Here is a 26,903-nt window from a genome sequence, read left to right on the forward strand (position 1 = left end):
CCCTTCTTGTCACTCTTAATACACTCTTTCTGAATGTACTGTATTCTTGCTTGTACCTGTCCAGGACAACTTTGCTTCCTAGATCTGCTGCTCCTGCTTTAAAGTGAAATCTTTTTACCTTTTATACATTCTAAGTCGAATTAATTCTTACAGTCCTGCGTATACAGCAACAGAACTGTTGTAAGCTTCAGTCACCTAACAGCTAAAGATAAGCTGAGCTGCTACTTCTATTATATTTAATTTCTAGTTAATGAATTAAAAGATCTGTGAAGCAAATATTATCTAAACTCCTCTTAAACTGAGAGAGCAAAACGCTTTAAAGACTAAGATTGCTTGTGTTGAGGGCTCCTAAGCTAGTGACGCGAAATTGTTGTATAACACTACTACCTTACTACTTAAAGCTTCCTTTAATGTTCATTTTAGCAAAGGTAAGGTTGAAACAAAACAGGAGATGAAGTTGCTGTGACTAGAGTACTCTAGGTATGATTCAAACAAGATTGCTAAAAGGAAACAGCTGAGGATGAGAACCATTGTGGTCTTTCTTGTGCCTAAGAGTCCATTCGTGTTTTCCCATCTGTCCCCTTTCCATGTAACATCATGGTTACCAAGCTCCATCTGAGAAGTGGGTTTCATAAAGTTAAATAAAACTTAATACAACAGAAGTGTATTACGTGTGCCCTGGGAGCTGCTGTACCACAACTGTATGCTAATCACAAAATGGCTACTGAAGATATGGGGGAAGGGGGGTACGTGCTGTAGTAAATAAGACAGTATAGGAATTATGTTGAGGTCAGGATTTGGTCTGAGAGGGAGACTATCAAGTACTTGAACAAAGCAAAAGTGCTATGAAAAGCAGATGTAGATGATAGATACAAAAAAGAAATCTTTGTAATGTTTAACAAATAAGCATTTCTGTACGTTGTGAAAGCTTAGTATCCATCATTTGGTGTGGAGGTAAGGTACACACTTGTGGCTTATGTTTCAATTCACTGATTGAAGTGTTAGGGGGTCCTGTTAGAAATACTGAGATCTGTAGAGTGACAAAGGTCCAGATGGCCTTTAAAATGAGGAGCAAAAATACTGTTGCGGCAGACTGGTGGGACTGATGAAAGCTATGCATGTGAGTACAGAGAGCGAAATGGGAAGGGGCAGAAGAAACTATAGCCAGGACACAGCTAACGGCTCACGTTACAACTCTTGCTTTCTCATACTGCAACAGATTTCATTTGAATTCTTATTCCTAAGCCTCTGAGATTGGGTGTGAACATAATACTTGCAAAGGAGGTCTCTCTTTTGCCTTGTCCATTGACCTTCATATTGCTGGAAACGTTCCCTGTGCGATGCGTGCCAGAACTGCATCTTTCAGGCCTCGACCAGATGTGTGACTGTAGCTGCTGACAAGGTAACTTTCGCCTGTCACTTCCACAGAGCAGTCTCTCAGCTTATTGTAAAAAGTCACAAAACAAAGCATAAATAAGTGTTCCGCTGTGTCTGGGGAGATCACAGCTACCTAGCCAAGGTGCTCCAGAATGCTGTCATGAGACAACATTCCTCGCTGTGAGTTAGCACATCATTCTCCCTTTCCTGGGGCCAGTGACAGTCTGTTTTCATAAAGCCTAGATGGACCAAGGAGACTGCATTTCCCATTTGCAGTTCCTATATTCAGAAGAAAAGGGGGAAGATGTATGGGGGCATAAGAACAGGCACCATTTAGCTAACTGCCTCCAGAGATCAGCCAAGAGATAAAATGTTTACATTTCACATAACTTCCTACTATGTGCTGGCAGAAAAGAACACAATTATCAAAAATGCCACAGTTTCTACATCTTAGCACTAATCCTTTATCTTTGCCAAAACTTTTCTTACTGCCACGTTTATGATTATTTAACATAAATATTTCCTCAGTGAATCTTAACAGTTAGTACAACCGCTGTGCTACTGGGGAGTACGTGGAAAACAACAGCTCCACCTTAATGGCTCCTTATCATATGAATGAGAATGCTTTACCTCAAGTGTGTTTCCATTGCTTTCATGTATAAAGCAAAAAAAAAAACCAAACACCAAACCAAAACCCACAACCCCATGCAACAGTACAGGCTCGGGGTGGACCTGCTGGACAGCAGCTCTGTGGAGAGGGACGTGGGTGTCCTGGTGGACAACAAGTTGACCATGACCCAGCTGTGTGCCCTTGCTGACAAGAAGGCCAATGGTCTCCTGGGTTGAGGAGGTTCTCCCCCTCTGCCCTAGTGAGGGCCCCATCTGGAGTACTGTGTCCAGTTTTGGGCTCCCTAGCTCAAGAAAAATGAACTACCAGAGAGAGTCCAGCCCAGAGAAGGGCTACGAAGATGATGAGGGGACTGGAGCATTTCTCCTACCAGGAAAGGCTGAGGGAGCTGGGCTTGTTCAGCCTGGAGAAGGCTGCGAGGGGACCTTGTAAATGCTTATAAATATCTTAAGGGTGGGTGTCAGGAGGATGGGTCCAGACTCTTTTCAGTGGTGCCCAGCGACAGGATAAGGGGCAATGGGCACAAACTGAAGCATAGGAAGTTCCGTCTGAACATGAGGAAGAACTTCTTCCCTCTGAGGGTGACGGAGCACTGGCACAGGCTGCCCAGAGGGGTTGTGGATTCTCCTTCTCTGGAGATATTCAAAACCCGCCTGTGCAGCCTGCTGTAGGTGAACCTGCTTTACCAGGGGGGTTGGACTGGATGATCTCCACAGGTCCCTTCCAACCCCCGCTATTCTGTGATTCCGTGATACTCAGTAGGCATCAATACTGCATCATTCCACATTTTATTTAAGGTAAGTATTGCAGCCTTTATATCATGTTCTTTTTCTCATGGAATATTTTACAGTGACAGTTTAGCAGTAAGAGTAAATTACAAACAATGACTGACTATACATTTAAAGCACATATATATATGTGGTCCCTTTAATTGTACAGATTATGCAAAATGTACTTTCTGGAACAGCATGCCGCTTCCTTTGGAAATTACTTTTCAGACATTTAAAAAGTGTCAAGAACATAGCTTACACAGATTTGCCCCAAAAGGAAACAGACTGATTAAATGTTTGTGAAACCAACCAAAATATTAGGTACATATAAGCCAAATGGCCCATTTAAAAATTACTATTTTGGAACGACGGTGAATTTTGCAAAAGGGTCCCTAACCACATTTTACAACAGAATAGTAGTCAGACAGGCCAAATATTGCCTTTATGAAACCTTAACAAAGAGTTTCATGGTTCAAAGATCCTAGTCTAAATACATTTTCAAAAAGAAAAGTTCAGCACTTGCAGAGATAATGCAAAGAAGTGGGTTTAAACATGTAAATTTAGTTTATCCCATGTGTTAATTAGAATCAAAATCAGGGACAACAGCTGTTCTGGCTTTATTAATTCATTTCATTGATGCAGCACTGCAGCTAAACATGCATTGCACTAAAAATCTAGTAAATTTGCAATTCTACATTTTAAAATTTGTTTTTTTTCTCAAAGCTTCCCAAAATACTGAAGACAAAGCTTTGCTGATATATCCTCTTTTCTTTTTATTTAGCACTTTATAATACATACATTACAATATTAATATACACCTGATTTAATACCATGAAGAGTAAGGTTAGTCTGCACAGTAAGTTCTCTGGCAAAGGACTGTAAGTAGAAAGGTTTATAACAAAATTAACCACTTAAGCAGAACAGTCAAGAACTCCCTTTTGCTCCTATTAAATCACAACTGGAGATGTCTTTTGTGTTTAGATCCGATTTCCTCCCACCCTGTGTAAGAGGCTTACATTCTGCATACGCATTGACACTCACATGTCTCAGTTTGTACCTGTTCAGCCCCTGACATTTTTAAACTTAGTTTTCATAACACATAAAAGGAAACTTCTTCAGATACACATTTTTAACCAGAGAAGCTTGGCTGTGCTTATCTGTACCAGAAAAAAACCCCACCTTCATCAGCATCCAATCTGTCAATCTTCAGAAAGATGAATATCAAACATGCTAAGAATTAACCAGAAGAACTACAGTTCAAATAATCAGGGAAGTATGGAAAAAGCACGCTCTCAGGGAAGTTACTTGCTCAGCTTAACAGGTGTTTCTTCCCAAGGAACTGTACTTTCCTTTCAAAGGCACTGGATCGAATAGGAGAATTGAGTTCATAAAACGGATTCATTGCAAACTGAGGAAATAAGAAAAAGTCATCAATAAGCACAACGTCCAGCACAGGAGAATGTTATTTCAAATGGCAACTACTATTTGCTTTCACCCTATTTAGTGCCACTTCAGAGCACGGAGCTGCTGCACAGTCCTTTGCTTTCCGGGCCCTTACGTTCTCCCCACGTATGTGCACAGCCACCCCTCAGGACCAGCTCCTCAGAATAAACCCATCGTGATGCTGGTGGGAATTGCTGTTTTGGAAATCGGCATCATCCGAGTCCCCGTAGGAGGTGGGGATGGTGATTCCCCCCATCAGCGCCTGCGAGTGCTGCATTGAGTGGGAGCAGCGGCAGGCTGCGAGAACACCGGCTGCTGCTGGGACAGCGAGGCACTTTGACCGGGCTTCTGCAGAACAGCCCTTTGCTTTCATTATCACCGCTAACGGCACGGTCCTGCCCCAGAATCACGGGACTACAATGAAGAATAAATTCCAGAAGAGCACAGTTTGTAACAATTTAGAAAAATCTGTTCTGTTCAATGGAAAACACAGACTTTATGTCACACATTATCAACTCGGGCTAATGTGGACACCACGGGTGCTTCTCCACTTACACAGGCCCCCATAAAAAAAACACGCTACTACAGGCGTGCCTCAGAGTGTACAGCAGAACATGCTTAAAGGTACTGTGGTGAGACCATAAGAAGTGGGTTCTTACCTTTATATACAAGTCATATACATCATTAAAGAAGTTCTTAATTCCATCTTCTTGCCTTACATCATGAAGCATTATAAATCTCATATGTAAAGCAATTAAGGAAGACTTAACTTTTACAAAGAAGAGAGACATTTAACATATCCTGACACAAGCATTTACACCTAATTCTGCATATACTTAAAATGTTTAGCTGTACATGAAATAGCAGTGACTACAGGAGGAAGCATTACAAGTAGTAACTGGAGCAGTGAAATTTAGAAAGCATTACCTCTATGTTTTAAAGTTTCCCTATTTGAAAATAAAAATAATCACCCCTCTATTCAAGGTCATTGTTTTTAAAGCTAGACAATTCTGAACCTGGACGATGCTCTCAGCACCTCTGCCGTACGCCCCTGAAGTTACAATGACATTCAGTGTTACTTCCTATGTTTAAGAAATGTTTATCCCTGCTTCTCCTCTCTAGCGCTATCAAAGGGACAGGAACAGAGAACCATACAAGCCTGCTCAGATCCTCTCATATTATTCCCCTCTCACTCCTCTTTCCTCTACTCCGTGTGTGTTCCACATTTCATTAGGCTATTGCAGCTCCTCCAAAAGGAAAAATCTTTCTTTCCAATTGGTCCCAATTGTCAACAACTGCTGTGCCTCCCAGCTTACTTTGTTCTGAAGCTGGTGACCCTCTCTAACAATAATAGTGGTGAACAACCAGAGAAATCTCTTCCAAACTCACTTCATCTCACTTAACCCTTCCTGGCAAAAGGCTTTTCCTATATAAATATGAGGAAAGAGAAGAAGGAAGGATATGTCCAGCTGTGACAAAAGCAGAAACAAACCATTCGTTAAACTTGTCCACAGTCTTCAGATACATGTTGTTGGAGAGCCACATGTTCTCATCCACTAGGTCAAGAGCAGCATGGGCAATGAACTGGTTGAGATGGCGATGATCATCCTAATGTGTTTCCAGAAGACAGAAGATTCGTAGTTCAGTGAAAGGAGTGAAATACAAACAATAATTTGCTCAAGCTGCTAAACAACTAGTGCTAAAGTTACATGAAGTTTTATATACCCTTCTTCTCTGCCATATATGTGCCACCCTGTAATTAAATGAAACTAGTATATATTGTCAACGATACCTGGTTTCAAGGGAGAAAAAAGATCATCGTAAAAAGGTCAACATAAAAACAGTCTTGAGAGCAGCAAAACCAATACAGTCAATATTTATAGCTCAGGAATTAATTAAGGAGTGAATTCTTTTGTTTATCAACAGGTAATCTCCCACTGCAAACTTCTTCCACAACAGAGGCCCTGATAAAAGGCTTTTTTTCCCTGCTTTCCAGACACCTGGTTTTGTGAAATTTACAGCAATTTAGCATTTTTTGGACCATAATGTCTCTGTCAAATTTGGCAGACATTGAACAATAGGTTACAATGTGTAAAACAGATGGGGAAGGCGGAGAGATACAGAGGACAGATATACTGATAACATTATCACCTAAAGATTCTGTTTTTTCAGGTTATCTGCTTAGAAACATAGGACTGATTCATTGTTTGGGGGGGGGGGTTCTTTTTCCTAAGAGCCTAGTGCAGAAAAACATCCTGTAACTGGTATTAAATATGTGCTTGCAGATGTAAATTGCACCTTTTCCTATAAGAAACACGAATGGCCTTTGTAGAGTGATCACAGTGTTTGGCCCTAACACTACAAGAGTTGTATGGGGAAAGAGCCGTTTACTTTGTATGCTACCTAGAACACCGGAGGACATCTGCCTAGAGGAAACTTGAGACTAAACCATACTGTAAGCTTCCATTAGACTGGAAACATAAGTAGTCTTGCACTGTTTCTCAAAATATAGGGATGCTATTAATGCCACTCTCACACCTCTCAGAGCACTATGTTCTTCCCAAAAATCAAATTTGGCTCAGGGCATTAACAGCTTTGCAAGTTCCATTAAACCCTACTGAGGAAGAGACTAAACAGTGAAGTTTAAGGGCCAAAAGTGTGTGCTGATTTACCACGTATATTATGCAAACCACTTACTTCAGTCAGCGGTGCACTTGCACTGAATTCACTCTGAAATCGCATGTCTCAGAAACAGAGGTGATAACTGCCAAAACATATCAATGTCTACTAATTCTCCTTCAGTGCACACCAAGTTTAGATTCTCTCTTAGGAGAAAATTTAGCATTTCGGACAAGAAGCTTACCTGAGCCAAGTTAATTCCATTAGCAGAATGTATAAAATTAATTTTTCCACTATCTGACACAACCTCACACTCACCAAGTCTAGTCTGACTAGTCTTATTTATGATTTTTTGTGGGACGCTAGTTCAAAATACAGATGACATCATGCTGTTCAAATCTACACACTTCTACTCTGAAGTCCATTTTTTCTTTGGTGTAATACCACGATGGATAGATTTATTCTTTTCCCGCAGGAAACATGACTTATTGAGTAGTCTTACATTCCTCACGTTCTCAAACCCATATTTATCAATACGAGTTTTAAACCTTTCTTACTTAAAAGCAAGCATGACTATTAAATATGATTTAAAACCAAGACTTCTTTATAGCATAAAAAATAAAGGATTGACTAGAGCTTTCAAATGTATGTTCCTTACTTTACCTTATTGCTGTATACAGATGCCTTAAAATAGAGAGTAACAGTAAATAGCATTGGATAATGAACAGTACTTATAAAGGCTCTGCACACTAAGAGCAATATATCCTTCACCATACAGCATCGCACATCTAAGGAAACCATGTCTGATGAAGAACTAGTATGATCTGGCAAAGAATTTGTAAGACACTCAAGAAATCCAGAGTTCTACTCCCTATGACGAATTCGCTGTAAAAAAAATAGAAAACAGTGGATAGGAGTAACACTTTTACCAACGCGCTGGTCGTGCTTCTAATACACTGTAAATTTTGCAAAGAAAATCCACCATAATTACATTACAGAAGTGTCACAGGGGAAGAAACGCACCTTGGACTCCACTTTTCCAGGAGGCAGAAATTCCATTTCAAATATGGGATTATCATGATGACCAACTATCACAAAGTAGAAACTTCCAGACATTCTTCAACACACTGTTCCTTGCACGAGAAGACAGACACGCTTTACTGATGGGTCTATATGCCAACTCCCGCTCCGTCTGAAAAACGCTCCTCAAAATCAGCCAGCGTGCTCCCTATTCACATCTACCAGAGGCTGACGTGAGATCAACCCTTTCTGAGGTGTGCACGTTATATTGAAACGGGGGGGGGGGGAGGGAATACCCTCAGACAGCGGAGCATCTCCGGGGAACGAATCCGGTTACCGCTACCCGAGAGGAGTGACTCTGCGGCCGACGGGCGGCTCAACCCCCGCAGCCCTCCCGGGGGCTCGGACGGCCGCCACCCCGGGGCACCCCCCGCTGAGGGACCCCCTCGCCCGCCCCGGAGGCCCCGCAGACCGGCAGCGGAACGGGGAAGGGCGGCGGGCGCGGAGCGGTCCCGCGGCCCGGGCCCCATCCCCGGGGACTTCCCCCGTTACCCGGGGAGAGCGACCCCGCCGCGCCCCGAGGCCCGGGGAAGGGCCGGACGCCGCGGGAGGGAGGGAGGGAGAAGGGGGGATCTATGCCCGCCGGGGCCCGCCCCGGGCCCGCCGCCTACCCCGCGTCGCCAGCTCTGCCTCCAACGGCTGCCAACGGCCGCCCGGAAGCGCGCGCCTCCGCCCGCCCCGGCATCCGGCGCCCGCGTGACGCCTCAGCCGCCGCCGGAGCCGGCTCCCTGCGCGGCCCTGCCCGGCCCCGCTCCCCGAGCCCGCCGGGGCGCGCTGCCGGCTCCGGGGAGCGCCCGGCGCCGCTCGGGCAGGAACCGGAGGGTGGGTGGAGGCGCGGGATGGGGCCGCGGCCGCGGCCGCCCTCCGTCCCTGCTTCCCTCCCCGTGGGTCGGGGGAGGCGGCCCTGGCGGGGCCTGGGCCTGCGTGAGGGGGCGGCCGGGCGGCTCGCCGCCTCGCTGCCTGGCCGGGGGTCGAGCTGGGAGTCAGTAATAGTAATGCCTTTTTTTTATTTTTTTTTTTTTTTTATTGTGTTATAGGGCAGGATGGCTTCGGTTGAAGGGGAGACGCTGTCCCAAGATGAACTCCGGAAAAGGCTCTATCAGACTTTTAAGACCCGAGGGGTACTGGACACACTTAAGGTGTGTTTTATTTCCAACAGGTGCTGGCTGTGTTTCGCTGTACTACTCAACACTGGAAGCAGTGAAAGCCATGCCGATTAAATGTGTTTCCCACTCTCCCCAGCTGTATTAGTATTTTGCCACAGCCTAATTCATATTCAGCAAGTTGGGGTTTTTTTTGTTTTATTTTGCCAGAAACTAGGTTCTTCCTAAACAGAAGTGCTTTTCGTTGTGGATTAGTCTCAGAGTCTTTTTCAGGAAGGTTAAAGGCCTGTATCTGGTCTTTGAAAATTTCCATGCTTGAGAAAATTCAAGCAGGAAAGAGAGGAATAAATAAGAATACAGAGTTGGAAAGGACCTCTTAGGTCGCAGAGTCTGTTTGTTACCTGTTGTAAGTAAAGATGGTACGTGAATTCTCCTCCTGAAATACTGCAGTTCTTTTGTAAGACTTAGAGCTGTTTTCTGCTTGTCTGTTCGTTGAGGAGAATGTCTTTGAATCTGGTTGTGTTCGAGAGTGAAAGTTTGTTCTGAGTTGTAGCCTGGGTTTATTTGTGGTTACTCTGGCTTTTTTTCTTGTGCTGAAAGTATCCCTCAGTTTAAGTAGCTCTTGCTTTTCTTGATGAATTTATAGGCAGCAGTCATACGTTTTCTTCAGCATTCTGTTCTACAATGCTAAGCAAGTCAAGGTACAGTAGTCTTGTTGCTGGTTATCCTGGTAGTCCTCTGCATCACTTTGAAGTCTTTCCCCATTTTTTAAAGGAAGTAGATCGTGACTGTTGTGAGCTTTCGAGACAAAATTTAGAAGGGCTTAATTCCTCCCTATTTTTGTGCGAAAGTCTGTGGAAGGCTGCATATATGTCTTTTTGAGGCATGTTACATTTGTAGCACTAGTAATTGTTTGATTGACACATCCACATCTTGCTTTTTCCAAGCAATAAATCCTTTTTATTATAGCAGAAATTGCTGTCAGGCCTTAAATGCTGAAATGTTGTATTTCATGCAGCTTCAGTTTTGCTAGTCTTTAAACATCGTATGGTTGTATTTTTTTATGATGTCTTGAGCTTTCTATTGTCACCAGATTTTTTTTAGCTGCTGCTTTTTATGTCAAATTTATTGATGTTAAAAAAAAAAAAAATCAAGATCTATATTTTAAGAATACCACTGGTAATCTTATAGCCAAGAATTCCCTGTTCAAGACAACTTGTTTCTCCCTCAGTGGTGTCCATGCCAAGCTTGCAGTGTTTGAACCATTTCTTGTCTTGTTTGACTTAACTAATAATCTGTCAGGTGGCATGCTATTTAACTCCATTTTTCTGCCTTGTTACATAGAATCACAGAATGGTAGGGGTTGGAAGGGACCTCTGTGAGTCATCTGGTCCAACCCCCCTGCCGAAGCAGGGTCACCTACAGTAGGCTGCACAGGATCTTGTCCAGGCGGGTCTTGAATATCTCCAGAGAAGGAGAATCCACAACCTCTCTGGGCAGCCTGTGCCAGTGCTCTGTCACCCTCAGAGTGAAGAAGTTCTTCCTCATGTGCAGATGGAACTTCCTGTGCTTCAGTTTGTGTCCGTTGCCCCTTGTCCTGTTGCTGGGCACCACTGAAAAGAATCTGGCCCCATCCACTTGACACCCACCCTTCAGATATTTGTAGGCATTTATAAGGTCCTCTCTCAGCCTTCTCCAGGCTAAATAATCCCAGCTCCCTCAGCCTTTCCTCATAGGAGAGATGCTCTGGTCCTCTCATCATCTTTGTAGCCCTCTGCTGGACTCTCTTCAGTAGCTCCTCATCTTTCTTGAACTGGGGAGCTCAGAACTGGACACACTACTCCCTAGGGCAGAGTAGAGTAGGAGGAGAACCTCCCTCGACCTGCTGGCCACACTCCTCCTAATGCACCCCAGGATCCCATTGGCTTTCTTGGCAGCCAGGGCACACTGCTGGCTCATGGCCAACCTGTCGTCCACCAGGACACCCAGGTCCCTCTCCACAGAGCTGCTCTCCAGCAGGTCCGCCCCAAGCCTGTACTGGTGCATGGGGTTGTTCCTCCCCAGGTGCAGGACCCTGCATTTGCCCTTGAACTCCCAACAGGTTCCTCTGCGTCCAACCCTCCAGCCTGTCCAGGTCTTGCTGGATGACAGCAGCCTTCCAGTGTATCCACCACTCCTCCCAGTTTTGTGTCGTCATCGTTTTCCTTGTCTGGAAGATTATACACACTGTTAAAAGATTTTATAGCTTTTCTGAGCTGAAGAATTAATACAGCGGGGTTTCTTACGGATTCCTGCAAACACTCTTACATCATCTGATGAGATTTTTCTCAACTTTCTCGTGGTCTTACCTGACTGCCACTGCTGGTAAGAGGCAGGGCGGACCTGGAGCTATAGGTATGCTGAACAGCCAACATATAACAGCTGATTTCTGCCTTCCTTTCCCACTCTAGGGACAGGGATGTAGCCCTGTATTTTCCACCTGCACTTTGTCATGAGATGTATCAGACGTGCCAGGTCTCGGGTGTTTCTAAGACAGCCTCATCTCTGTCACGGTTGAAACTACATAAGTTCAGAAATTAATTACAGAGAAATGAAGACAACTGAAAAAACTGTTTTGTCAGCCTAATTTCTGTAGAAAGCCATGCTAAAATATCAGGCTAGTCTGATGATGTAGCTTTGTTAAGTTTTGGTAAGCACTTAATATTTTGTCCCCTTTTTGGTAACACACTACTTTAATCAAACTGTTGTATGCCTGCTGTTCAAAGCTTAAAACACTGTTTCTGTCGTGATCTTTTAGTATGCTATAAACAATTTGTATATTTACATGATGAAAATTATTATTTCTTCCTTTTACAGGAGGGACACTTTCTAATTTAGGTTACTTTTTTCCTCTGTTGTAACTCATAAATGCAAATAAATAATAAAAAATGCTATTAGTGCCTGTAGGTTTTTTGATTAGTACCCTTTTGCTTCCCTACAAAATAATGGATGTTAAAGACATTGAATTCCCTGCTTATTTTCCCATCTGCTTTTGTGATGGCATTGGGAGCTTCTTGATATGAGCCTCAGAAGAGGACTAGTGAGTTTTCCAAGCACACTTGAAATTGAGGCCACATCAGGCGTACTTTATTTAAGCCAGAGAGAAGGAGAACAGGAAAGCAGTGATCAAAAAATGAAGCTGGGGCTACTAGAGTGGCATTTATGTGAGTTATTGACTGAGAACAATACTTCTTTTCAGTCCTACATTTGATGCATCTTGAGGTAAAGTCAAAGATCACTGTAGCCGCCATTGGAGTGTTTTCAAGAAAGGCACGGTGTCCCAAGCACTCTTCTAAATTTTGCCGAATTTAGCCTGCCTGTTTCTGTTATGCGGGTTGTAATAGAGCATGTACAAGTGAAATGAGGCTCCTTGTGAATTTTGAAAAATAAAAACTCTCACTGAATAACAGGTAAACTGAGAATATAATATCTTTTCTGTATCAGACACAGCTCCGAAACCAGCTAATCCATGAACTAATGCACCCGATTTTAAGTGGAAAACTTCAGCCACAGGCTGTTCCAAGTGATGACAGTTCACTTCTGATCACAGCTTCCAACAGTTTGGTGGCAGATCATCTACAGAGATGTGGCTATGAGTATTCACTTTCTGTTTTCTTTCCAGAAAGCGGATTAGAGAAGAAGAAGGTAAGTTCAGTAATTACCTCGTTTAAGGCTTCTAGGAGCTTTGCTTTCTGGGGGTTGTCATATTCCAACAGAACTGAAAGAAATCCCCTTTTGTGACAGAGAGATACAAACACAAGTACAGCTTCTGATCATCTCCATAAAAGACTTCTAATATTCAAGGCCATCTTCATGAGTACTTTAAATTGGCAATAAACTGATGATGCTGTGCTGGAAAGACATAGCATGAGCTTCTTAACTTCTCACTCGCTTCGCCCATAGCCACAGTCTGCCATGACGGTTTGTGAGGCCGTGTGGCAGACCACTTGGGGAACTGATCTTGATTAAAGCAGGCCTCTTGTTAGGCCATTCAGTTCCATTAAAGGGTGGTTCATAGTCAGTTTAAGCTGTTGTAACTACAAGCTGTGGCTGAAAAGGGCAGTCCTTGCCCTCTTTTTGTTTCTCCTCTATGTGATAGGGTGACATTGTTTCTAACTGAAAACTAATTTTTTGACTGAGCAGTTAATCATGATTTGGGTTAATGAGCTCATTTGATTTGTATGATAAATCAAAAAAGAGGCAATGAAAGTAGCAAGAGCATGTATCCAGGATGGGAAGGAAACTGAACTATCTCTTTTCACAGCTTCACTTGGTGATGAAACTACACAGTGGCTGCCATATGTCTTAGGTAATGGTGATAAGTAAATGTAGTACTAGAACAGCAGGCTTCTGAAAATGGTTTTACAAGGCAATAAATAGATCTTTCTCAAATGGAATACATTCTGCAACTGTAAATACTGCCCATTACATATTTGAAATGTTTTTACAGTAGTTAACCTTTTCTTATGTACCTTTTTTTCCCTCCCCAAAGCTGTGGACTATGCAAGATCTTCTTCAATTAATGAGGATCAATCCAAAATCCAGTCTTTACAAATCACTGGTAAAATTATCTTGATTTTGAAAATAAGCTTAAATTGCAGTTGTGATTAAATAGACTGGCTAAAACATCTTTTATTTCTTACAGACTTCAGGAACTCGGAACGAAAATAAAGGTACAAGATCTTTATACATGATACAGACAAAGATAATTGTGTCAACTTCATTTTTATTAAGATACGAGCAGTAGAAATTCAAATTTGTTATGTGTGTGTTGGTATGGAATATTAGGGATTCAGTACGATATTGAAACTTGAATTACATCAGGTCGACGAATATTATAATTCAGGATTATCCAGCTCCTAATGGTAGTGTGGATTAAGTGTTAACATTCACCTACAAAATAAATGACTTGAACATTAGAAATGAAAAAAATCTGTAATCAGGTATTAAATATAATGTTCTTTGGAAGCTTTTCATACTAACTTTGGCAAGCTCAGATTTTGGTTTGTGTTTATAACTGACTATATTAGCTTGCATAATGTACTTGAAAAACTAGTTAAAGATTTAATTGACTTTCCATTGTTTTATATAACAAATAATTCTAATGTTTATGTGATGAAGCCTAGCTGTACTGAAACATCTTGATCTTCAGTAACTCCTGTTGACTAATGACCTCGTAATTAAAACAGTAATAATCTGTTCTCTGAAATTACCTTGGAATTTAAAGACACAAAGAGAAATGGATAAAAGGATAGCTTTTGCAGAATGAGATAGATGGGAATATGTGTATAATAAAAATCTTAATAGTTTACTAGCATTGATTTTTACTTAAATGCTTGGTTCTTTCTGTACATTGAATAGGTTTTCTTGGAAAATTACTTCATTAATTACAAGCTCAAAAATTCAATTTTGATATGAAATCAGAAATAACTAATATATTGGCTCTTGACAGGTTTTCTTATGCAGATTTTAATTGGACTTACAGAGCATCATCTAAGTAAGGAAACTCATGACACAGAAACTCAGACAACCTCAGTGCCTCCTTACAGAGAATCTCTTGGTAAGTGCAAACTCTGCAAGCAAGCCATAGAATCATAGACTAGTTTGTGTTGGAGGGGTCCTTTAGAGGTCATCTAGCCCAACCCCCCTGCAGTGAGCAGGGACATCTTCAACTAGATCAGGTTGCTCAGAGCCCCATCCAGCCTGGCCTTGAATGTTTCCAGGGATGGGGTGTTTATCACCTCTCTGGACAACATGTGCTAGTGTTTCACCACCCTCAGGGTAAAAAATTTCCTGTCTAAATCTACCCTCTTTCAGTTTAAAGCTGTTACCCCTTGTCCTATCACTACGCACCCTTGTAAAAAGTCCCTCTCCAGCTTTCTTGTAGACCCCTTCAGGTACTGGAAGGCTGCTGTAAGGTCTCCCTGCAGCCTTCTCTTCTCCAGACTGAACAGCCCCAACTCTCTCAGCCTTTTCTCAGAGGAGAGGTGCTCCAGCCCTCTGATCATTTTTGTAGCCCTCCTCTGGACCCGCTCCAACAGGTCCATGTCTTTCCTGTGCTGAGTTTCCCTAGATATTTTCATATTGGCAAATGGTATGGATTAATAAATTATATGAATGGTATTCATTCATCACTTACTTGTTAGTACTTTAGGCTGCATTTGAGTAAGGGCCATACCTATCACTAGTACATTGGTTTTCTAACCTTTCTTAAAATAAAGCAAAAGTCCTGTTACGATTTTTTTTTTTTTTTTAAATCACTCAGGTGTTTTCTTAGGCATTTAGCTAAGAGCTGTAACATCTTACATGGACTGTAAATTTTATGTGCTGAAATATATTCTGGAAAAGATAATTGTAAATTCACCCCTTGCTTCTCTTCCTGTGCCAGTGTTTCAGTGAAAGTTAGGCCTAGATTGGGAGCTCTTGAATTAGAATATGCATGCTATTAGCAATACAAAAAACCTGAAAGCTGCATGCAAAAGAAAATTCTTGTCCATCCGTGATAAAGAGGTTGTATTACTATGTAATACCACAAATAGTGCCAAATAGCGAAGTGCCTCCTTCTAGGTATACGTTGTGTGACATAGAGCTAGTAAGTGGCATTTCTGTGCTGCCTCTGCATTTGTACCACACAGGTTTTCCTGTAACAATGCTACTTAGGTAAAGTAAGGAACTTGCTACAGAGAGACAGGTTCCTACAGTCTTTGGTAGGATAGGTATGGTGACTGTTTTTCAAGTGTGATGGATATGTTGCTCTTTTTACAGCTGAGAAGCTTCAGCTGATTGATGAACAGTTTGCAGACTCCTATCCCCAGCATCAGAAATACGAATCTTTAGAAGTAAAACTTCATGAATATAGAAAAGAAATAGAGAAGCAGCTTCAAGCAGAAATGTGTCAAAAGGTATAACTCTGGTCATTGAATTGGAGGGAGACATTTGTTAATTTTGACTTTGCATGTTATGAACTTCTAATACTTGAGGTAAATTGAAAGAATTGTTGTGAGTTACAACAAACACAAAAGGCTAAGTTAATCCAATATCAATTGTTAATTTGATGATAAAGCATGTGTACATTTTCCATGCCCCTTTTTTGTTAATTGTGCACAGAATGTTGAGCTTCTTACTCTGATGTTAATTTGTAACACAACTTTTTCCTTATTTTGATTGTCTTAATTTGGTAAACTTTATTTGCTCTTTGATTATTTTGTCTTCTGGAGAAATGTTTACTCTGCTTAGTCATACCATTCATTTTCCTTCCCAGTTAAGATTTTGAAGCTTGAATTTCAGTACAGTGCATAGCAACTGAGAGGTGTGAATTGCTGCTGTGTAGCTTGACAGATAGTTAATTTCTAATACTGACGAGAATTTGCATGTTATTTCAAAACATTACGCAGAAACACTAAAATCGTAACAGACAATATTATGAATTATTTCTGCGGGTCTTTTTCTTCCTGTAACTGAAGATGGCTCTTTTAGAGACTTTTCCTTCATTTTGGGAATAAAGTTAGCATTTTGTTTGTCACATAATCCGTCAGTAGTCCTTATGTCTGAAAAATGGAGCAGAGAGAATATACTGCAGTTCATTTAAATATGGGGGGGATTTCCATGAATTTCTGTCAAGATGAACAGTTTATTTGGATATGAAAACAATAATCTGATAATCAGTTAAATTCTTACACACATGTTTAAAGGCACTCATCTGCATGTAAACTGAGGAAATCAGTTTAGTCATATTTATTCAGGTAGACAAGTTGAAGGACAGAGAGTTAAAACTGCCCATGTATTTACCTTAATTTTTCATTTAGTCTTTATTCCCCAACAGGCACTGTCCTTTTAGTATGTAAAACATGTTAATTTGTGTGTTTTTAAATTTGTCTCAGTTTAAGCAAAGCAGTTACAACAAAGGAGACTGGAATCTTAACCAGATCTAAATCACTTCTAAATTCAATTAACTTTACACGGATTCTGTAGCAATGTGAATTGTACATTCTGATGTGAATTACTGTAAGACATTTCTAATCCAATTTGTGTATGTACAAGTAATGCTGTACTGTCTCACCATTTCTTTATTTTTTCACAAAATGTATGCCCACAGTACCTGAATTCCTTGATCAGACATTCCTACTGTGCTTTTTTCCCTCTCTTTAACCTCCTGGTTTTCTCCAGTCTCACAAGTGTTCTATCGTTCTCTTTATACTTTTGCTCATTTTTTCTCATTTTTTTTTCTTGTATGCTTGCTTTCCATTTTCTTGCAAATTTTTATTGTAATACTTTATAACCCTGTGTATTCTTGCATATATTGCACTTCACACCTTGTAGGGAGACATGTTCTCTGCGATTCTTCTGTGAAGTGGCAAGATGCATATCTTCCTGTTTGTATGCATTTGGGTTTTTTTCAGTTGTGGTAAGAAGTCTATGTGTAAGGACTTCTGCTTCTGTAACCCTCTTTATGTGGAGTTATGTTTCTGCATTTCTTTACATGTTTGACACTTTTTCTGTGTCCAGATGAATTTCTCTTGTTCCTGAGTGATTCAGGATGGATCTGCTTCTGCCATTTCTCCTATCACCAGTCAAACGTGATTTTATGGGAAAGAGGCAAGGACAGAGCCAGTATCAGAGAAGGAATTCAAGAGTGTGGCCATTCATTAACTGCAAGCAGATTATCACTCCTGGAGTGTGTTTTTCTTCATAGGCCTCTATTTTGCTCTTGTCTAAAGCTATTAGTTTTGTGTAAGAGCTGCTTTGGGGTGCCATATAAATGCATGAAAACTATATGAGACGTGCAAATAGTATGTGCTGCTAAGATACTTGTATCACAGTAATTTATTTTCATCAAATTATCACACATTTCCTAACAGGAATTTCTAAGTGAAATTTAGAATTGTTTGAGGAGGGATTGTCTTTGTTGATTTGAAGATGGCCCTACTTAACCCACTCTTCCTCCTTTATGTAAAAGCTAGAACATTTTAAAGAAGTTGAAATAGCAAAGATTAAAATGGAGGAGAAAGTGCAGACCCAGAAAGAAATCTCTGAGCTGCGTCATGAGTTAGAGAGGACACATCAAGCAAAGTCTGAAGCCTTGATTTCTCGTGAAAAGAATGCTATTCAGAGGCTTCAAAAACAACAAGAGGTAAAGTTCCAAATATTTTTTAATTAATCTAGTATGGAATGGTTCAGTGAGTTTTTAAACTGTTCTTTTATCTTTGGGAGATTTACCTTCACATTTTACTTGGCTTACTAGTGAAAACTTTGAATTTACTTTTGTTGTCATAAATAGAGGAACGCGTTTAGCAGCTGCAAGAATGAGTATGGGTAAATATCTAAGTAGAGCTGGCTGGAAAAGGAACAGTTCTGCAAGCTAGGATTGAAGGATTTGAATGTAATACATACTTTTAAATATGTTTTAATAACTTTGCTGAATTCAGATCACTGACTTTTTTTAATAGAAAGTTGACCATAGCTTTTGGTTAAATTCTTTTATTTGCAAAGAAGGACTCTAAACTAGGTGGAATATACAGTCTGTATGGTATGGATATGGCATTTCTGTATGTCATTATAAATTGAATATTATTAATGGACACTGTCTTTACTGTAAATTAGCAACTCGTTTTGTTTCTTTCTTTTTTGTTGAGGAGTTACTCCTTTGGGCTGTTAACTGTTGGTGTTTTGCCCAAGTAGTAACTGTTAACTGCAGCACACAATAATTTGCGTACAGTTCTAAATGCTTCTCCCAATCTCTATTACTTTTCAGTTTTTGGAAGAGTAGTTTGCTTGCTGTTCTGTTGGCCATTTGCCTAGCCACCTCCCTGCTGTCTGCAGTGGAACTTCTTATTCATATAATAGTCATCCACAAATGCTAACCATATTTTTGCTCAAGTGTGGTGGGGTTTTTTGTTGTGGTGGTTTTTTTTTTTGGTTTTGTGGGTTTTTTCCTCCTAAGAGCACATGGTATTAGTGAACACAGCAATTGTACAGGTCTATATATAGATTATTATATACCGGTTTCTACTATTGACTTCCTTCCAATCTGAAAATTAAACATTTTATCACTGTGCTATGAATTTCTTTCACGGTTTTCTTCTTAGAAGCTTACAAGAAAACCGTCTATTTTATGCTATCAGTCGTCTTCTGCAGGCATGAAATTCATCAGTAATTAAATAATAAAAAAAGACAACTCGATCAACATATCTGTCAAATATTGTATCTGACTATTTGGTTGCTCTTGTCAGCTTCTGCACTTGCCTGAAAAGAATATGCGTCATTTACCTGGGGATTTTTTGAAATGAGACCAGGAGCTCTACTGAGTTGAAGTGTGTTTACATTACAGGTAGAAGGTCATTTAACCCTTTACTAAGATGACTTTATGCCCAGGAAACACGGCTTAGCAAACTGCTCTATTTTTTGCACCAGGTACAGCAGCAAAGCCTTTCGACACTGCCAAGTGCACATGACTTGCAAACTTGATATGAGCACCCATAGAGCAAAATCATAGTTCTTAGGCAATTATGGTTTCTTTGGAGAGAAATAATACCTTGTTTGCTTAAGGACAAGAAGAGCTATTTTTTATTAATAAGAAGATATGTGACTATTAGAATGTTCATCACTTGGAGAATCCCTTTTATAATTCGTTTCGTTTCTTTAAGTTGAACTGCAAAAACTGAAAGTCTGCTGGTTCACTCGGCTTCAGTTTTAAATCATGTTTTATCAGGGGGTTTTGACATTTGTTTTTTCAGTTTGTGTTTTACAAAGAACGTACAAAACTAGTGTTTGTTAAAAAGATTCAGATGTTTCAACGTGTTTATTCTGTAATTTTTTTAAAACCATTTTTCCATTTACATAAGTTTTAATCAGTGCTATTTCTTAAAAGAAAAGTGTTTACAGGTAGCCAGTAGTGACTTAGTCTAAAGCATTTTTAGAGTAAAAGGAGAAAGGGAATAAAAAAAAATTACAATCGATTCTGGGTGTTATTTCAAATTATGAGTACATAAATAAGTAAGACCAATTCCTGAAGAAGATCCTTGAAAGTTTGAACATGTTAAACAGTAGATACCTGTATAAAGTGTGAAGTAAAACTCAAGATAATATTTTGTGATTCAGATAGAAGCAAAGGAAGTATACGCTCAGAGACAAAGTCTACTCAGAGATATTGAAGTCATAAGGACCAGAGAGGCAGAACTGAAGCAAAGAATTGAGGCATTTGAAGTGTAAGTTGCTGAAGGGCGTATACAATATGATGTTATTGTCCTTTTTCTGGAAAGCGTGCTTCAAGCTGTTGCTGCTTCTGTGACACTGAAATAGATTATATATCCCAGAAGTTGTGTCTTGCATTTTGAGCAGTATTGTATACTGTCTCTATTAGCAGGGATACCCCATACAAAAAGACGTTGTGAGTTGTTTTTTTTTCTGTTCCTCCTCATCCAATGAAAACCATGCAGCATCACTTTGAAGGCAAGGAACCAGATATTCACTTTGAAGTGCTTAAATTGGAAAAAAAAAAAAACCAACACCCCGAAGAACACAGTATGTAATCCTAACGCTCAGGAGGCATGTGTATGATATTTTGCTGATTTAGTCCCATTTTGGGGTTTTTTTTTTGACTTGTCCGTAGTAAGATCAGTTTTCTTTGGTTAAATAAAAAAATAACTAAAGTATTTTTGGACAGGTTTTTTGTCATCTATTTTTTGCAGCAAAATGAGTATCCTGCTAACAAAAACTTGGGTTTTTTTAACAAGCCAGCAGAGGGTGCTGATAGAGTAGCATGCTCAGCACTGTCTCCTCTGAAGGCTTGCTGGTGTGGGAAACTGAGCTAGGGTTGACCCAAGATAGCTGTGTAATTCATTGGTACTGGATTTTAAATAGGGCAGTCTAGTTTGTGTCACATCTCCTTGTTCTTAATGAATTACAATGACAGATTCTAATCGTAATTCTAAATTGCTGCAGTGTTCCAAGCAAGCACATTAGATGTCTCTAAATGTTATTAAAAAGAACTCCAAAACAAAACCCTAAAGTTTTGGCTTTGTAACTGGTCATTGTCTGTATATTTATGGATATTTCAGCACTCAGAAACTTCAGGAAGAGAAAAATAAAGCTATTGATGATGCACTTCGACGTCGGGAGGTTGCTGTGAAGAACATAGAGGAGACATATGACCAAAGGCTTAAGACGGAACTCTTAAGGTAAATTTTTCTTTTTTCTCTAGTGGGATGCATGCTACTGCCTGTGAAAACAAGTGTAACAAAGCAATGTGCACGCATGGTTTTGTTTTAATCAGCTTGAATTCTTTACATTATTAATTAGCTTTGTTTTAGTGAGACAAAATATTCTGTCAGGTTCAGAAAAAGCTTGCTATAGAAAATAATTCTCTTTTGATTATAGGTTTTATTATTGTTGTAGTTTAAATTCTGTGTTGTTATCTGGGAAAGAGATGTGACATTACTTGTATGTGTAGATGAGAGGTTGTGAAGCAGTATTAGTGACTTCCTGTGAACACAGTTGAAAGAAATGACCATTTTACGAACGCAGAAAACGCATGGAGGGGAAATTAGCATTAAAGAGATGTTATAGGTTTCTTGGAAAAAGGATGAGTGGCACACTAGTCCGCTGTGCAGATAGATTGGCTTGTACCTTAACCCCTCCCCATCTTTGGAGAGGGATTCTCTGTTATGGATCACCCTCTCTTATTGACTACCATCTGCTTGAACATGGTTTCAAAGAATTTGCTTAGAAATGCTCTTTGAAAGTGTAAGACATCATCTGTGACCGCTTTTGAGGTGTTGCAGTGGGTGTATCCTAACTTTGCTATTGCGCTTTCTTGGAGTGACCACTTGAAGGGTTACTTGGTGCTTCAGTGCAGGCAGGTGCTCTTGGCGTGTTACTGCTGTGTGTGTTCAATGGCAGGAATCAGTCTTCCAGTTAGGCAGTTAAACCAAATGACTTGGTATCGTCACTTTTTATTGCAAGCCAGCGAACAATAAGTATTATCTATGTTAGTGTGTCTTTATTTGAATTACAGAGGAAAGATGTAAAGAGTAGGTTTTGATTTGAATGATGCCTTAGCTGAAAATGAGTAGATATGAAGTTTTTTTTCAGAGAACAGTGAAATGCAACTAATTGACCCACCTTGGTATCTTATTTTACCTAGTCCGTAACAGCTAGTTACAAATAATGCTTGTAATGTGCTTTTGGTTCATGAGAAAAAGCACTTTACAAACTTTAGGATGAACTGCTGCTTACCTTATTTTATCAACATATAAAATATTTTAGACACTCGGCCAATGCTCAGAAAGAGCAAAGCTCTGCACTTAGGGCAGAATATCTCTATGAACTAGTATAAATAGGGAAAAGGAACTGACTGAGTAGCTGTGTTGCTGAAGATAGGACATGGGGGTTTCAGTGAATGCCAGGTTGACTGTGATCCAGCAGCATACTCTGGCAAATTAGGCAAACAGCATGATGGGTGATATTAGTAGCAGCATGGCCAACAGACTGAGGGAACTGATTATCCCCTACAGGTACTGGTGAAGGCTGTGTTAGGAATACCATGCCTAGGTTTGGGCTTCCCAGTTCAAGTCAGTCATGCAGAAAGTGGAGAGAACCTAGTAAAGGTCTGTCGGGATAGTTATGGGACTACCAGACGTGACCTCTGAGGTCATATGGCAGGGGCTGTAAGTTGTGGCTTGGGAGGTTCAAGCTGCACATGAAGAAGAAAAATTTTACTGGGAGGGTAGTGCAGCATTGGCACAGGTCATCCAGGGAGGTGGTGGAATGTACATCCTTTGAGCTTTTCAAGACTTGGCTTGGAAGAGCCATAGCTTACCTGATCTAGAGTTGGTGGTAGTCTTGCTTTTTGAGCAGGTGGTTGAGAGAGCTGCTTGGCAGGGCCCTTTCCAACTATTTCAGTGGCTCCCTGATAACTAATTTTGTCAATAAATAATTGTGTGATTATACTTTAGTCTGGGAAAGACTGGAGTTTACACAAATGCATGTGCATGTGTGCACACACATACTTTGGGAATACCCAGTTCTTTCTACTTCTAGGTATCAGCTTGAATTGAAAGAAGAATACATAGCCAGAACAAATAAAGTTACTGAAGATGAGAAAAAAAATAAAGGTAACCATCTCTCTGAGATTAATAAAGTAGCTTTTTTTCTCTACAGCTTTTATTAACAGGTATCGAAACACTGTTGTTACTAAACAGTCACAGTGTTCAGTAGCACCAGTAGAAGTGTGAGAAAAGCCATCAAAATAGATTTTGAAAAACATCTAGCAGGATCCTGTAACAGGTTAGCAACTCCTTGCAGTTCAGAATGCAGTGGGGACCATGAGCTGGTACTTTGGCGCAGAGGCTGCAAGGCATCCTGCTTCTTCAGTTTCCCAGCTCCTTCTTGAAGTAAGTCCTGCTAGCTCCTTAATTCTTTAATTGAACTCTGGTACAGTCTGGTGCCATACCCTTGAATGGCTGCCAGTTTCTGCATTTATTGTGCACATGATGTTTAATTGGAGCTTGAGGAAGAGAGCTGGAACAGATAAACGTATTTACACTTTTGATTTAGGGACGTGTGAAAGAAATGCTGCATCATGTGCATATGAATTTGATTTACTTAATTCTAAAGGAGTGTATGTATGCATATGTATGTACACACACAGTGTGATTTACTTAATTTTGAAGGAGTGTGTATGACAATCAGTCATTTTTATGTCTTGAATTAAATTGAATGTTGGACTTAGCAGTTTAAACTGTTTTTTGCTGATACAGTTTTTTTTAGTGTAATACTCTACTAATTTTAATTCAGCATTTGTAATCCTCCCTGCAGAGAAAGCTATGCTTTTGCACGAAGAAGCCATTGCTGTTAATTCAAAAAAGGAGGAACTCAAGCAAGCTATATCACGCACAAAAGAGCTTGAGGTAATTGTAAACATGAATTTAAAGAAGCTGTATTCTAATTAGTGCATTTGAGGTACATTTAAAAAAAGAAGAAAAAATGAAAGAAAAGAATGTTAAGTAGTACAACAGTTCATAAACTTCTAAACTGTTCTTTATCTGCAGCTGGATTTGGAGTCAGTGAAGGCCCAGGTTCTGTTGGTAAATAAACAGAATCAGTTGTTGACAGAAAGACTGAAAGAGGTATCAGACTATCCTATGCTAAAGGAGGAGAAATTGGAGCTCCAAGTGCAGAATAAACTACTTAGGCAACAGTTGGATGAAACTCGAAGTGAGAACCAGCATCTTCGAGACAGTCAGTGTGAATGATTTAGTAATTTTCTTGTTTATGTTTCCCTACAAGTATTTGTTTAGAAATAAATTTTCATTAAAATACATTCTTTGTATTATGTTTACTAGTAGTTTGCATTAACCCCCAACTAATGTTTGTGTAAAATGGAAGTCCTTGACATTATAAATTTATTTTCTTTAATATGTCTGTATAGTAGAAATCCTGAATTAAGTGGTAGCTATAAATAATATGAAGAATATCCATTTCACCTTTGAAAAAAGGAGTGCAATATTTTTAACCATAGCATTAGTATGGTTAGTAATAGTAAAAGAACATTCCGTTATTATTTTTAAGTGCTTGCCTGACTGTAGTTATAAAATGCGGAGTATTTTTAATGTGCATTTGATATTGCAGGAGAGTAGAGATACATGCTCAGTGACGTAAGCTAGGGATATGTGTTTTTCTTCCAGAATAGGACAGTCTGGGTCTAGTTCTTAAATGATTACGCCAACATAAATTTCGGTCCTTTGTAAAAGGAACAAAAAAATCCTTAAGTACTTTATTCAAACAAAGCCTTGTTATGTTCCTAAAACCAAGTCAGCTCTACATTTTGAAGGAGTATCATGTAGAAAAGTGCACACTCATTATTCTGTGGCTGAGTATCTGGTATTTCTGTTTCTGGGTAGAGTTGTCTCAGCCCTCAGCAGAGCACCTGGCCTGCCAAGTGGAGCTGAGGAGAGTGGAACATTCTAGGAAGCTGGCGCTGGATGAATTTGAAAGTCATAGGCAGATTTTGGAAAAGCAGCTACAAAGTGAGGTAAATTATTGCTTCTAAATAATTGGAGTCCTTTCTTCTTTCTGTTGTCTTCTTCACGTTTATCTATGTACCTGTGCAGCCTGTTTAGCACATAGTTATGGGGATTGTTTGTACTCTGCTTATTTTTATATAAACAGTTCCAAAGAAAACAAAACAACACCAAAAACTGGCCGAAAAAACCAAACCCCAACATAACCACAGTAAATTTTTCCAAGTCATTAAATTGTCACCACCAACTCTTAGTAGGATACTATGTATATATGGTTTGACTGGACCTGAAAAATATTTAGAAATAAGTATTCAGCCAGTTGAGAGAACTCTTTTTGTTTGAATTAGGCTCATTTTTGTTTTTCTCTCGATCCGCTCTAGGTTGAGCGTGGTGCCCAGTTAAAGACCCAACTGTTGGACTCCGAAGCTACTGTCAGGAAGTTAAACGTGCAGGTTGAAGAACTGAAACTGCAGGTGAAACAAAGACAGGCAGGTTTGTATCTTACACCAGAGCGGTTCTTTATGAAGTTCACTTACCTCACCAGTGTAAGAATTTCCAGAAGCCTAAAGCGGTTGCATAAAACTAATGTATCACCAATGAGGAGATTTCAAGTTTAAAATCAAAATCTATTTAAAAGCTCAACTTAAAAAGCAGACTGATTGTTCAGAAAACTTCCTTTCAGAAAACAAACATATAGGCGGAAGGGAAGACAATACTCCCTGAATACTTGCATGAATGTATTGTCTTTGGTCTGTTTTTCCTCAGTATGAAGACATTAATGTTTGGTGATAACATAATCACCATTCTCCAGGAGGCAAGTTGTGTTTTTAAGCATTTTGATTTTTGAATGTTCATAATAAGAATAATCAATTTGAAATTGTATTGTGTACCTCAAATTTAAATCTAACTTTTCAACAGTTGTCAAGGCTAATGATTTACACACCTAGTATGGGCATTAGAAAGAGAGAGGCACTAGCGTAAAGTAATTCAGTCTGCTGAAGAAATGTGGTTCTAAAGATGCCTTGTTGTCAAATTGCTAATATCAAGTGTGAATAAGTTGTGGGATTGAATTCTGCAATGATTGTTCATTACATACAGTATGTGTTGCACCATACATCAATATATGCAATACTTTATATTACTCACTAGACCAACAGGTGCATTTTCATATATAGTACAAGTGTTGGTACCATTTAGAATTGGAAATTTGTTAGTGTCAAAATAGCAAATACGTATTTTAATTAAATTACTGACAGTACTGCATGGACTTTAATTGTGCATCAGAGTTAAGGATGTCATTGAATAACCATTTGTGTAGAATAAAACCAAGGTTTTCATTTTGCTGAGGGAGTTACAGTCGTATGGATTGGTCTTTTGGGCTTGGTGAAGCATACAAATGCAAGCCAGGAAGCAGACAGCCTCAAAACATTTAATTTAACTGACAATTTTGGAAGAGTACTTTTCTTTAAAAACAACGTCATTATCTATGTCCTATGTTGGTTTTCTCCAAATTTCTTTTATGATCTAAATAGAAGGAAACTGTTAAGACTTGTGGCCTGCCCTGTGTCCCTCACCCTTAACAGCATGATTGGATATAATGTGTCCAAAGTGGTGATGTTTAAATTTATTTATTTATTTAAACATAATTTAAGAAATAACATTGTACAGTGTATGCTTCAGGTAGTGTTACATGGAAGGATTATGTATTACAAAAGTGTTGTCAGTGATAATTTGCAGCTATGCAACTACATTAAAAATGCATTTAAATCAACCCTTACATTCTCAGAATTTAAGCTAATTCCATGTTAAAATAATTTCAATCAAA

General features: G+C 39.7%; 2 protein-coding genes across 7 annotated transcripts in view; one reads left to right on the forward strand and one right to left on the reverse strand.

Moving 5' to 3' along the window:
* Window positions 1-3,280: 3,280 nt before the first annotated feature.
* Window positions 3,281-8,598, reverse strand: TRAPPC2 (trafficking protein particle complex subunit 2). 2 transcript variants are annotated; one of them, XM_075428614.1, is made up of 5 exons: window positions 8,529-8,598; window positions 7,861-7,970; window positions 5,678-5,826; window positions 4,878-4,959; window positions 3,281-4,183 (listed from the first exon to the last, which is right to left on the reverse strand). In XM_075428614.1, the coding sequence occupies exons 2-5, from the start codon at window positions 7,951-7,953 to the stop codon at window positions 4,085-4,087; spliced, it is 423 nt and encodes a 140-aa protein (XP_075284729.1). In that variant the 5' UTR covers window positions 7,954-7,970; window positions 8,529-8,598; the 3' UTR covers window positions 3,281-4,084. The 2 variants fall into 2 exon arrangements, with proteins under 2 accessions (XP_075284729.1, XP_075284740.1); XM_075428625.1 differs by having other exon boundaries at window positions 7,861-7,964; window positions 8,529-8,587.
* Window positions 8,599-8,640: 42 nt separating this feature from the next.
* The window catches only part of OFD1 (OFD1 centriole and centriolar satellite protein), a 35,773-nt gene continuing 17,510 nt past the window's right edge, over window positions 8,641-26,903 (forward strand). For 2 of the 5 annotated variants that reach the window (XM_075428637.1, XM_075428670.1), the window contains exons 1-15: window positions 8,641-8,739; window positions 8,955-9,056; window positions 12,504-12,704; window positions 13,552-13,620; window positions 13,705-13,732; window positions 14,512-14,619; window positions 15,825-15,961; window positions 18,016-18,189; window positions 20,157-20,263; window positions 21,116-21,235; window positions 23,097-23,170; window positions 23,874-23,965; window positions 24,107-24,296; window positions 24,959-25,089; window positions 25,459-25,570. In XM_075428637.1, the coding sequence (XP_075284752.1) occupies window positions 8,961-9,056; window positions 12,504-12,704; window positions 13,552-13,620; window positions 13,705-13,732; window positions 14,512-14,619; window positions 15,825-15,961; window positions 18,016-18,189; window positions 20,157-20,263; window positions 21,116-21,235; window positions 23,097-23,170; window positions 23,874-23,965; window positions 24,107-24,296; window positions 24,959-25,089; window positions 25,459-25,570 (1,639 nt within the window). In that variant the 5' untranslated portion in view covers window positions 8,641-8,739; window positions 8,955-8,960. Of the gene's footprint in view, window positions 8,740-8,954; window positions 9,057-12,503; window positions 12,705-13,551; window positions 13,621-13,704; window positions 13,733-14,511; window positions 14,620-15,824; window positions 15,962-18,015; window positions 18,190-20,156; window positions 20,264-21,115; window positions 21,236-23,096; window positions 23,171-23,873; window positions 23,966-24,106; window positions 24,297-24,958; window positions 25,090-25,458; window positions 25,571-26,903 lie in introns of those variants that run through there. The other 3 variants (XM_075428658.1, XM_075428648.1, XM_075428663.1) reach the window with 3 other exon arrangements.

This window comes from Opisthocomus hoazin, chromosome 1 (genome assembly GCF_030867145.1).
Source record: "Opisthocomus hoazin isolate bOpiHoa1 chromosome 1, bOpiHoa1.hap1, whole genome shotgun sequence".
NCBI lineage: Eukaryota > Metazoa > Chordata > Aves > Opisthocomiformes > Opisthocomidae > Opisthocomus > Opisthocomus hoazin.